The 12,309-nt window shown below is 55.0% G+C and overlaps 1 protein-coding gene across 3 annotated transcripts in view; it reads left to right on the forward strand.

The window, feature by feature from the left end:
* Positions 1-12,309, forward strand: part of CERK (ceramide kinase) — a 52,902-nt gene that overhangs the window by 13,809 nt on the left and 26,784 nt on the right. For all 3 annotated transcript variants that reach the window (XM_079937134.1, XM_079937135.1, XM_079937133.1), the window contains exons 2-3: positions 9,623-9,736; positions 10,400-10,522. In XM_079937134.1, the coding sequence (XP_079793260.1) occupies positions 9,623-9,736; positions 10,400-10,522 (237 nt within the window). The remainder of the gene's footprint in view (positions 1-9,622; positions 9,737-10,399; positions 10,523-12,309) is intronic.

Raw genomic sequence — 12,309 nt, forward strand, 5'->3', positions numbered from 1 at the left:
GAAATTGGAAAACTGTTCTAGAAATGTCTAGTGGGGCGTGTGGACATGCAGAGGGGGAGGGTGCTTACCCAGCGTCCACCTGTCAGTCCTCGTGCTCCCCTCCGTCGCCCCTGCGGGATTTGCGGCAGGTGTGGACCTGCCGTCACGGGCCGTGGCAGGTGGCAGGTGCTCGAGACCGTGGTTTGTTGTCTTGGTGGCGAGGTCTCGGGCACACGTCTCGGAGAGGAGAAGTACTTTGTGACATTCATGCTGTAGGAGAAAATGTGTAATGCTTGAAGAGATGGAAAACCCGTCTGTAGGTTTAGTCCTCCCAATGCCTCTCTCTCGTTGGAAATCCAAAGTCTTCCCTTCTCGTGAGGCCACTTAGCCTGTCCCTCTCCTCGCGGCCTTTTCCTGTTCTGAATCGGCATCGCGGGTGGCGGTGATGTCACATAATCCAGCCCTGAAGATCCTTCCACCTCAGGCCTCACGTGGAGGCGCCCGGGGGAGGCCGCTGAGCGGGGAGGCAGCGGGCGCAGGGGCGGCTCACCCAGCCAGGCACAAGCGCCGCCCACTGGCATCTGTCCTGGCTCGTCGGCGACCAGCAGGTCCCCCCACTCGGTGCCTTTGCTTGCTCGTCTGTCCAGCAGGGGCGTCGGCGACCTGCCCCAGCGGGCCGTGGGGTTCTGTCCGCGGGGAGCGGTAGCTGGCGCGCGGGTGCCTCTGAAACCAGCCGGGCCTGTGGGCCCCCCGCTGCCTCCCAAGGGGACCTCCACCCGTGACCCCTCCCCTCCTCCCCGATCACATCCAAAACCTGCCGTCTGCTGGGCCTGGGACGCCGCTCCCCCAAGTGCCGGGACAGTGTGGCCGTGTGGTCACTAAGTGATCGTGATGTGACTCGGGCGTGTGGGGTCTCTCGTGGCGCCAGCCTGCTCTCCGGACTCTCACTGTCAAACCGGAGCAGGTATTGATGAGTGGAGGGAGGGCCCCCGCCCCGCAGGGCCTTGGAGAAGGTGTGCCGCGCTGGCCGCCGAGGGCGCCTCGGGAAAGGGCAGCGTCTGCCTTCAGCCCTGACATGGATCTGTGGGTCGGGTCTGGAAGGTCGCAGCCCAGCTTTGCCCACCGGCCGTGATGGTGTCGTGTAGCAGAGGAGAGCGGCACGCTGGCGCGGATGGGGCAGGCGGGGATGGCGGGGCAGCGTGAGCACGGTGACCACGTCCAGTGAATTTGTTTTCTGCGCGGTGTTTCTGGACTCTGCGAGGTGGTGAGCTGAGAGCAGCAGAGCTCCCTGGTCTTCCTTTCCACGGCGAGCTCTCACCCGGGAGCGCTCTGCTCCTGCCCCACGTGTTCAGGCGGCTGAGCTGCCGGGAGGCGCGTTTCACCTGCGTAATGACTCAGGGGGTCAGGCGGTGTGACCTCAGACCCTCGGGCTCTTTCTCGGGAATGGGCCCCGGTGCTGGTGCCCCGGGGTGGGGCTGCATGGCTGCCAGCACCCCGGCTTTTCTCTCTGGCCTCATCGCCGTCTAGTTCCCGTGGACGTGCGTCTCAGGCTGTGACATGATGCATCAGGTGCTCCGTGGGGACCTGCCCTGTCCTGTCCCGTGTGATCCCTCTCACGCGGATGACATGTCCTGGGAGCGGAGTAGTGCCCTTGACTGTGAACTTGTCTTTGCTCTGGTCGCCCTTGGCCCCCTCGATGTCTGTGGGACCCTGGCCACCTCACCACCAGCACGGGGTACGTGTGCGCTGACACACGGGCGGTCGGTCTCCTGGGGGAACAGAGGCCACTGTGCGCTCGGCTGTCCAGGAACTTGTAAGATAAGCAGATTGACAGACAGCAGGGACCCTTCTCCCCCCGAGTCACAGCCGTGAAGCACACTCAGCGTTCGTGGGTCACAGTGAGCACTGAAAAGGCTAGAACAGAACCGAGAACGGTGGTGACAGCGGCCGGAGTCCTTAGCTGTCCCGGGAGAGCTGCGGGCCTGCAGCGTGGGCGCCCTGTCCCGCGGGCATTTCTGGAACACGGTGGTTTCTCTGGAACACGGTGGCCTTCGGTCACCACCCTTGTGGGAGGGTAACTGCCTGTCACACGAGGCACAGTCGCACTCCTTGGGGAGGGGAGCACAGAAGAATCGCATCACTTGTCAGCAAAAGCCTTGAAACTTCCAGCCCAGGTTTGGTTACCAAATTTCAGTCCATTTTTGGAAAGGATTCTACTGCATGAGAACTTTTTTTTTTTTTGAGTTTGTGACAATTATATTTGAACCGGTGGTAATGGCCCTTAAAATAGATTGCTTTATTATTAGAAAAATTAATGCTGAAACTGAACTGAGACACAGAGAGAGGCACATTCGAGTTTGGCCAAAGGACCTGAAAGTGAAAGAAGAGGGGGTTGGTCTTAGTCATCTAGTCGGCAGTTCCAACTCACCTGAGCCGCATTCTAAGAAGAAATCAAAATTATTTAGAGCGTGGTTTTATAAACTGTGCAAAACCTAATAAAATGACCTATCCTGATACACTATTGATAAGGATATTCTTGTAAGTGAACGCTTAAGTCCTTCAAAATTAAAGATATTCCAACTGTTTGCCCTACATGGCTGCTTGGTTATTGTTTGTTTTTTGGAAAGAAAGGTCTTTTTCTTCGCCAGTTTCTGAGTGGGTCTGTGGCTGTCAGCGTCCACACTTGGTTGCCCGTCGTGCACACTGGAGTGGAGGGGGGCCCTTGGTTGTGGGTGCAGAGGACGCGCCCCTGCCTCGGTCCCCCCTTGGTGTTCAGGTTTGGCAGGCTTTCTTGAACCTCTGCCTGACGGGAAACGTTTTTTGACAGATTTGCCAGAAGCGAGTCCTGGCCTGCCGGTGGCTTGGACGAGTTCTTTGACCTCCAGGCTTCCGTAGAATGAGGATCTGGAACGTCTTCTGTGAGTCCGTCTGTCCAGCGAGGGTCATCGTATTTACCTTCTGGGTTGTCTGTGAGGATCACGAGCTTCTACACTTAGCACGAAGTGGGCCTCACAAGCGGCAATTATTACTATTACTATTACTATTATTATGCGCGCCGTAAAGCCGGCGTACTCATGTGACAAAGCGTGACACGTGGAGACCAGAGCTGGACTCGGGTTGGCCAGGCCCTGTGGGAGGTGACCGGTGGGGACACACACAGCTCTGAATGGAACAAGTAAGACCACCCTCAGGGAGATGCCACCTGGTAGGGGGCAGAAAAGTGACTGCAGGCCAGGCTGACACACTAGTGAGGGGGGACCTGGAGGCCTCCCTGAGGAGATGGGGTTTCGGCTGGGAAGCAGAAAGTCCCGGGCCAGTCAGGTGGCCGTGTGTGTGTGTGTGTGTGTGTGTGTGTGTGTGTGTGTGTGCATCTGGGTGTGTGTGTATCTGGCATGTGTGCATCTGTGTGTGTGTGTATGTGGCGTGTGTGTGTATCTCTCTGTGTGTGTGTATCTCTGGTGTGTATGTGGTGTGTATGTGTGCATCTGGGTGTGTGTGCATCTGGGTGTGTGTGTGTATCTGTGTGTGTGTGTGTGTGTGGCGTGTATCTGGCATGTGTGTGTGCATCTGGCTGTGTGTGTGTATCTGGCGTGTGTGTGTGCATCTGGCTGTGTGTGTGTATCTGGCATGTGTGCATCTGGGTGTGTGTGTGTGTGGCGTGTGTGTGGGCACGGGGTACCTGGTGTATAGACAGACCGTTCCCAGAAAAGGGAGCAAGGCTGGGAGCTGGCGGCCTGGCTGAGGGACAGAGGGGGTCCCCGAGAGAGTGTGTGGTTACAACATGCTTACTTTACATCCCAAGCAAGTTATTTGTGACCATACATTCCAGTGAAGCCTTATAAATGCTTTACTTCTTTGGAATGTGTCAGGTAAGTTGTAGAATTTATTGTTATCAGTGAATAAAATGACCAAAATGAGCGTCATAGCTGGAGATTGGGTTTATAAGATGTTTAATAGTATAAAATAAAAATGTCAAATAAGTATTCAAATTTTATGTTTTTTTCCTAATTTTATCAAAAGAGTGCCTCTTCTATATTTGTCTTTATTTCGAATCTGCTCAGTTTTTATAACATTGCAAAAGCTGGTGCTACTTAAAATTTCAATTTTAAACTTAAAAAACTCTCCTAAACTATACTTTAATCACCCATATCCTAAACTTTAATATTGTACCAAATGCAATTTAATATCCCAATTAGGGAAGGAGAGAAGGAAGAAAGCACTTCTAGTGAACAATGTGTGTTTTCGTCCTGCGGCTGTGTTTTCCCTGCGTCCTCTTCACTACAAACACACTCACCGTCTTCCGTCTCCCGGAAGACCACATTACTGCATTTTAACTCTTTGGACACAAATGGTTCTTTTTCTGTACTTCCTGTTCTTTTTAATACTTTTATCATGGCGGTAATACATGGTGCTCCATGGAAGGGTAACCTTGTCATTAATACATGGTATCTCTTTAGTTCTTTGTTTTATGACCAGCATTGCCTTTTGTTTCTCAAAATTTGTAATGTCTGTAGAGGGTAATAAGACAGTTTGTTTCTGTTGGATTCCAAATTGAGTCTTCAAGACCAGTAGTAACTGAAACCACATTAGAACGAGGACAGAGCACACCCGGGATGGATGTTTTCAGCGTCCCTGTGGTGTGCACCCAGCACAGAGCCTGCTGCCCACTCGAGGGGACCTGGGGAAGGTGTGTGGGGAGCGTGCCTGGCGCTGCCTGCTGGGCACCTGGAAGGCGGCACAGCGCACGTTTTGTTTGCTCGCATGATGAGATTTTCTCTTTTAAGTGTTCAAGACCCTTCAGACGGTGACGGGACGCAAGTTCTCAGAGCCTCGTCAGCTTGCCCCTCACATTCGTAAGCATCCTTTCCAAGTACCAGCGTGAGCTGCTGCCTCATGGCACTGGGTCAGTGTGTCCCCGGGATGCACTTGTAAACTATATACCCTGTGGGGACCGTGCTGCCTGTGATTAAAACTCTTTGGTGACTTATGTGCTCAGAGGTGTGGCAACAAATTCTTGGAGTAACCAGTTTGAGAAGACAGGAGAATATTTTTGTGGAAGTTACGTCCAAGCCATCTTGTGGTGGGTTGGTTTTCTTGGTGGTTCTGTGGAGCCCTCCATCACAGCTGGCACACAAGGGTGGGCAGTGAGTCCAGGTGAGGGGGCCTGGGGAAGGGTTAGGAGATGCCGGTCAGAGCTGGAGGGGTGGGACCAGCTGAAGCCACAGTGTGTCCTGAAGAACCCAGAGGGCTGCTCTGCCAGGACCAAGCTGTGGCACAGGGTGTGCTCGGCCCCTGCCTTCCCCAGCCACACACACACACGGATACGCACACACACGGATACACACACACACACACAGATACACATAGATACACACATACACACGCACATGGATACACACACAGATACACACACAGATACGCACACAGATACACACGGATACACACAGATACACACGGGTACACACACGCAGAGCCGGGAGAGAAGCCCCACGGGGCGTGCAGTCAGAGAGGGAGGGAGCCTGTGTTGGCAGGCAGGCAGGCAGTGGGGATGTCAGCTGCCGAAGCCGTGGGTTCTGCGTCAGATCCATTGCACCTGCCTCCACTGATTAAGGTCGTTTTCAGACTTGCACGTGCTCCAAGCAGTACAGAGCGTAAATAGTAAGAGGTTTGCCCGACTTGTTTTCTGAAACTTGGAATCAGCTCTGTCTGGCTCCAGCTGACCTGGCTGAGACTAGACAGGTGCACCGACCCTCCAGCTGGGCTGCGTCTGTGTCTGCTTGCTGCCCTTTTAACATCACGGGGCCGTGAACTTCACCCTCAGGTGGCGCTCAGCGACCCCGTTTCTGACTGCAGAGGCCGGTGGCCTCGTTACGCCTGCACACGATGACACACCTTTACCCCATCACCTTCCCCCACGCTCCCCCCCGCCCCGGGTGCCCTGCTGCTTTGTCCCAAAGATACCCCAGCCCCTGGCCTTCGGGGAGGCGCACACGAGGCTTGTTCTCCTGCCTCCTCGCGTGGCTGCCTTGGAAGTAAACCTTTGTCTGCCGCTGACCTCGGCGTGTCTGCGTTTGGCTTGCTGCGTGTCTGGCAGGACGAGCCTGGTTCGGTAACGGTGGCACTTAGGACGCTTGGTGTGTCCCATTGTTCTCTTGAACCTTGGGGATCCCACAGTGGCAGGGCTTGTAAGCCCGAGACCCTCTGTGACGCAGAGTGGGCACTGCCAGCCTGGGAGGGTCACTGAATCCGAGCGGCGCCTGAAACCTGGAGCTCGGGCTGGGGGCTCCTGCCTGGCTTGGGGGGCCTCGGGAGTCTTCTGCCTCTCGTGTGATCTCACCCCAGCATGAAGGGAGGCGGAGGGAGCCCCAGTCCTCTTCCCCTGGCTCAGTCCCAGAGAGGATGGAGGGCTGGCTCCTGGTCGGGGACGGCCACCATCGGCCCGATCTGCCGTGGGGGTGCCCAGTGCTCCGTTTGTCCCCGGGGTGGCCACTGCCCCAGGTGGACTCCCTTTTTCATCTCAGGAATGTTAAAAAAATCACCCAGAAAAAGTCACTTTGGTTTAGTAATTTAGCGTAGCAGAGAGGATCTTATAAATGCTGCCCGTGAGGTTGTGACGCTCCTGCAGGGCGGCTTAGAGTTCGGCTGGACTTTGGTTGAAAATCTCCAAGTCCTGTTGTCGGCATGCGTATGTATGTAGGGTCTATTATCCAGCAGTTAAAACAAAGACTTGTTTGATCAGGGCAGGTGTAGGCGTGGGAGTTAGAATGAGATCAAGTGGGGGGCAGCGGCCCCTGCAAGGAGGTAGCCACCCCCTTCCCCGCCGGCTTTGCCAGGAAGGTGGGCAGGGGCGGAAGGGCACGGGTAACCACGTTCCCAGCCGGGGTGTTGAATTATCCCGCGTGAGTGGCAGCGGGTGGACACTGAAAGGTCCAGGCAGAGCAGAGCCACATTCACACTTGTCTGTGGCTCATTGGGGGAACGAACCCCAGCAGGACGGCTGGCAGCCGCCCGAGTTGGAGAGGAGCCTGGCTTGCTGGGCACGCGAGCCTGTGGACAGAGCACCCTTCACTGGGCTGGGGGATGCAGGAGGGGGGATGGGGGAGTAGAAGAGATGGGTTTAGATGTAGACGCTTGGGTGTGAGGCACCTGTGGGACGTGGACGTGACTGGCCAGGTGCACTCCTGGGGCTCTGTGACGCGGGCGTGGTCAGGGTCAACAGGACAGGTGTCCGCCTGTCCCCTGTGGCCCCAGGCCTGGGCTCAGTTTGCCCCCCGCTCTCTGTGTAGAGAACCGTTGCTAAGGGTTCGCGCGAACCCTGTGGGCGCAAGCTGGTGGCTCTCAGTCGGCGCCCCTGCCTTCGGGAGACGTTGGCCAACGTCTAGCATGTTGGGAGGGGAGGCGCCGGCATCAGTGGCTGGAGCCCGGGTGCGCTGCTCAAACCCTACGTGATGGGCCGGCCCACCGCAGAGAGGTGCAGACTGGGGGGCCCGGGCCAGGGAGGCTCCCAGGGCGTCGGGCGGCTTTCGAGCCCTCCCCTGCTTCAGAGGTCCCTGCCTACCCCAGAACATTTTGCTCGGAAGTTTGCTTCAAAGGGGTTGTTGGGTTGTTACTTTACAAAGAGAGAGGGGACGCCCGTGAGCCTTGGGCACTGACCCTCCGACGGGGCCACCCACAGCCAGCCCAGTGGCCCCGAGGAGGGTGCCCATCGCGAGGGCTACTCCAGAGGGCGGCCGGAGCAGCTTGGGCAGCGGGGAGTCAGCAAGGGACGTGCCTTCTGTGTGCAGAGACTGGCCCGAATCAGGTGGGGCGGCCAGGCTGTGGGGCGAGGCGGCCAGCCGTGCTCTGGGCCCCTTCGTCTGCCAGTGAGTTCTGTCCGCATGCGTTGCCGGATCGATTTGGCCACCGGCCAGGTTCAGTTTAGTCTGGAAGTAACTCTGCCGCGTCCCCTCTCATCACATGATCTTTTACAGGAGACTCTGACTTTTTACCTGATCCCCTATGCGGTGCAGGACTATGCAAAATGAAAGCAAGGGGAGAGAAATGCTAACACTATGCAGAAAACGAAAGTGACCCCCAAGTTCCCACCATCAACTCTGCGCAAGATGCTCCTCTAAGAACATCTATTTATACATCCGTGAATTTATAATTTATACCTGGTGTGTTCACACGACGTGCACTGCCGTGCTGGGAAGTGTCTCTGTGCCAGCATGGGTAGTTGACCAGGGGACGACAGTGTCGCTCTCACCTTAGGGCACAGCCGGTGGCCTCCACTGTGGCCTGTGACTGATTCTTCCAGTCAAACTAAATCCACAAGACCAGAGACTGCTCGTTCATAGACCCTTTCTGCGGCTACCCTGTGAGTCGTCCATAACTTGGAACCTGCCTCGTGCTGGACCCCTCTCACCCTGATCGGGTAGCTTCCAAAACCCCTCCCCGTTTGACACGATGAGCCCTGTGTGTTGTCGAGCCCTGTGTGTTGTCGTGAAGTCCAGGCTGAGTTCCTGGCCCAGCAGACGGAGGGGCCGATGGAGGCGGTCCCCGCCCCAGGCACAGACTCACCCAGGACGGCCTCCAGCCAGACCCCAGGCTTCTGTTGGTGTCATTCCTCAGTCGACTAGGGATGCAGATAGCGTTGATGTTTTCACGTCCCCGTGGATCTCTGTGCCTTTTTCGAGAGGATAATCGTGTATCACCACATCTGTTACGTGTAACAGCAGTGCGCGTATAAAATAGCATATCCCCCTTACCTAGTTTTGTTTTTCTTCTCACCCGAGCAGCAGATGAAGCTTAGGGTAAGCTGAATGTAGCGGAAGGTGGGGAGAGCTAGACTGCAGGTTTCACAGCCAGCCTGGGGCCAAACCAGGAGCTGCCGTGCTCGTCTGTATAAAGGCAGATGGTGACTCCCACCCGCCGTCGCCGGTGGGCTTTGAGGACGCAGCCTGTCCACACGGGGGGCTTGTCTTCCAACTTCTCCGCCTCCCAGTTCCTGTGTTGGCCTCAGAGGGTTCTTTCTGGGCCCCATTTGCCGTTACAAGCTGTCACCTCACGCTTCCCACAGCTGTTTGTGTGTCCAGCCTTACCTGGAGGCCTTACCTGGTGGCATCTGCAGGCCCGCAGTTATGACTGGGTTTCCCATGGTAGAGGTTGTCCTGTGCTGTCATCCCTACGTCCACCCAAGTCTCCCCTTTCTCCTCCTGCATCCTAGTGGATGGCTGGACCCACCAGGCCTTTCTAGAGCCCCCTCCCCGCCCCCTCCCCGCCCTGCCTTGCCGTGGCCCTGACCCACCTGCACACGCTGCGGGCCTGGGTCTGTTACGTGCGTCTTTCCCACTTGATTTCTGAGCCAGACTGAACACAGGCACTGGGTCTTGAACATCCTTCCCCAAATTTAATACAGGAGCTGGCCTGGAAAATTCACAGCCTCCATTTGGTGACTGTGGCTAAGACATCCCATCTTCTGATGACATAGAGTTTCCCAAACTTATTTAGCTCTGACTTTTAAATTACGTATAACTTGTCCCCTTCCTTTTGGATGTCTGATGAATTTTAAAGCAGAATGTTTCCCAGCACTTTGGAGTGGCGTTCCTTGTGCTCACGTGAATTCCGTGAACCCTCTTGACGTGAGAATGTGGTGTTTTTACAGATGCCTGCTCTGTGCCTATTTCTGAGATCATCACTGTTGAAGAAACGGACATTAATGGAAAACACTACACCAGTGGAAAATGGCAGAAAATGGAAAAGCCTTATGCTTTCACAGGTAACGTGGCCTGAATGTTCCTCAGTAATTCCATGCAGGTTACATGAAAGGGAACTTTTTTTGTCACTTGTTTAACAAACTCATTGTGTCCTTGGTTTACCTTTATAGAAAGGTCCTTATATCATTTTTTCCAAGCTTTACTTTTATTTATTTTTTATTTATTTTTGTCTGCGTTGGGTCTTCGTTGCTGCGCGGGCTTCTCATTGTGGTGGCCTCTCTTGTTGCGGAGCACGGGCTCTAGGCACGTGGGCTTCAGTAGTTGTGGCACGCGGGCTCAGTAGTTGTGGCTCACGGGCTCTAGAGCGCAAACTCAGTAGTTGTACTGCACGGGCTTAGTTGCTCCGCGGCACGTGGGATCTTCCCGGACCAGGGCTCGAACCCATGTTCCCTGCATTGGCAGGCGGATTCTTAACCACTGCGCCACCAGGGAAGTCCTAAGCTCTACTTTTAATATTCATTTTTTTCTTATTTTTTTATTGTTTTTTTTACGTGGGTTAAAAGAACTGAGAAATAGGATCTTTTCCCTAATATACCTTGGAAGTTACTAGTCAGAAGGAAAGGGGACCATTGGGGCGTTTTGAGTGTGAACCTGGGGTTAGTGTGAGGGGAGTGTGTTCCCCGGTCCGCAGGGCCGCAGGCTCACGGCGTGTGTTCTCTGTGCAGTGCATCGTGTGAGGAGGGCCCGGCAGCACCGCTGGAGGTGGGCGCAGGTGACCTTCTGGTGTCCTGAGGAGCAGCTGTGCCACCTGTGGTTGCAGACCCTCAGGGAGCTACTGGAGAAGCTGAGTACGTGCGTAACCCAGGCGGATGTGATGAGTCGCTGTGGCTTTTGAATGCTTTACTGATTAGAGGACCACGTGGTGTGGTGCCCAGAGCCTGGCCCCCAGGGCGCTGGTACCTGCACTGACAGCCGCGAGGCTTGGGGCAGGCCCCTTGGCTCTCTGGGCCTGGGTTTCTTTTCCTGGAAAATGGGGTGATAATGCGTGCACTCGCGATGAATGGAGGATTAAACCAGGTGCCTGGGGCAGGCATCTCTGTCCCCCTGGGGTGTGTCTGAACATCTGAGCTGTGAGTTATTGCCGTGCGGCCAGAATCTGTCTGTCGCACTTAACGGTAGGTGTCAACTCGTTTTGTGTCTGGAACACTATTTCGTGTTGTTTGGGTATGATCTTTTTTTAAATCAAAGTATAGTTGATTTACAATGTTGTGTTAATTTCTGCTGTACAGCAAAGTGATTCAGTTATACACATACATATATTCTTTTCCATTACGGTTTCTCACAGGATATTGAACATAGTTTCCTATGCTCTACAGCAGGACCTTGTTGTTTATCCATCCCGTAGACAGTAGTTCGCCTCATGCTAATCTGTTTGAATATAATCTTAATACACAGGCTTGACAACTCAGTGCAGGCGTCAGCCATAGAAAAGAAAGAGCATGTGTTTAGGTTGGTTTTATATCTTTTAAAATTAATTTGGCCTCTAGATAAAAAAAGGTGAATTATAATTTGTTTGAAGAAGGTACTTCCCACACAGCAGCTTCGGAGAGACATCCCGGCTTGGAAAAGCACGTGTTCAGCTTAGCATCTGGGTGGCGGGACTTGGATTCTGCGTTTCGCCGTCTGATTCTGTGGGACGGGATGGGGTGTTTGGTCCCCCGCCGTCCATCCGACCAGTTCGTCCTGACCTTTCCTTCCATCTCAGGTCGCTGGCGCTCTGTCCTCTGCTTGTCCGCTGGACTTCTGAGCGAGTCCGGTTGGGAGGTCGCCTCAGTTCCTCTGCCGCCACCTCCCCCTCCTCCGCACCTGCTCCCTCCCCTCTGTCCTCCGGTGGTTTTCACGAGACTTTGAGTCTTTGGATTGGGATGATTCTGGAGGCTCAGACTCCAAGAGGAAGCCCTCTCAACCTGCCCCCCACTGAATAATGGGACTTTTTTTTCACAGAAAAACCTATACAGTCGTGCATCTGCTATAATCTACTTGTATCTAAAAATATCCTGTAATTCAGTTTTTTCAGCTGCTCCGTCACTTTGTGTTACTACTGAATGTTTCATTGAGGTATAACTAGACACAAAGAAGTTCTCACACACTGAGCACGCTCGGGTAACCGGCACACAGATCGGGAGACAACGCTGCCGGCCGCCTGGGGCCCCAGGGCCCCTGCCGTCGCTGCCCAAAGGTGACGGTCACCTGACTGCAAACACCTGGGTTCGTGTTGTACTCGTGGCCCTCCGGCAGCTTGTCGTCACGTGCGGGGCAGGTGGCCCGTTCTCTGGGCTGCGTGGTGTTCCGGGGATGAGTGTCTGTCCGTTTATGCAGCCCTTTTACCGCTGATGGCCGCTGGATGGCCTCCTGACGTGGCCGTCGTGAGCAGAGCTGTTCTGAACGCTCCCGCACGCGTCTCCTGGTGCACGCGTGGGACTGGACTTGCTGGGCTGGTGGCGTGTTCGAGCCTCAGTGCACGCGGCCACACCGCCTTCCAAACTGGAGGTCCCGGGGCCACGCCCACCAGCAGGGGACCGGAGCTCTGCTGGTCCCGCACCTTAACCACACCTTTAAAATTGTAGTTCCTCTG

Source organism: Stenella coeruleoalba (assembly GCF_951394435.1).
Source record: "Stenella coeruleoalba genome assembly, chromosome: 11".
Lineage (NCBI taxonomy): Eukaryota > Metazoa > Chordata > Mammalia > Artiodactyla > Delphinidae > Stenella > Stenella coeruleoalba.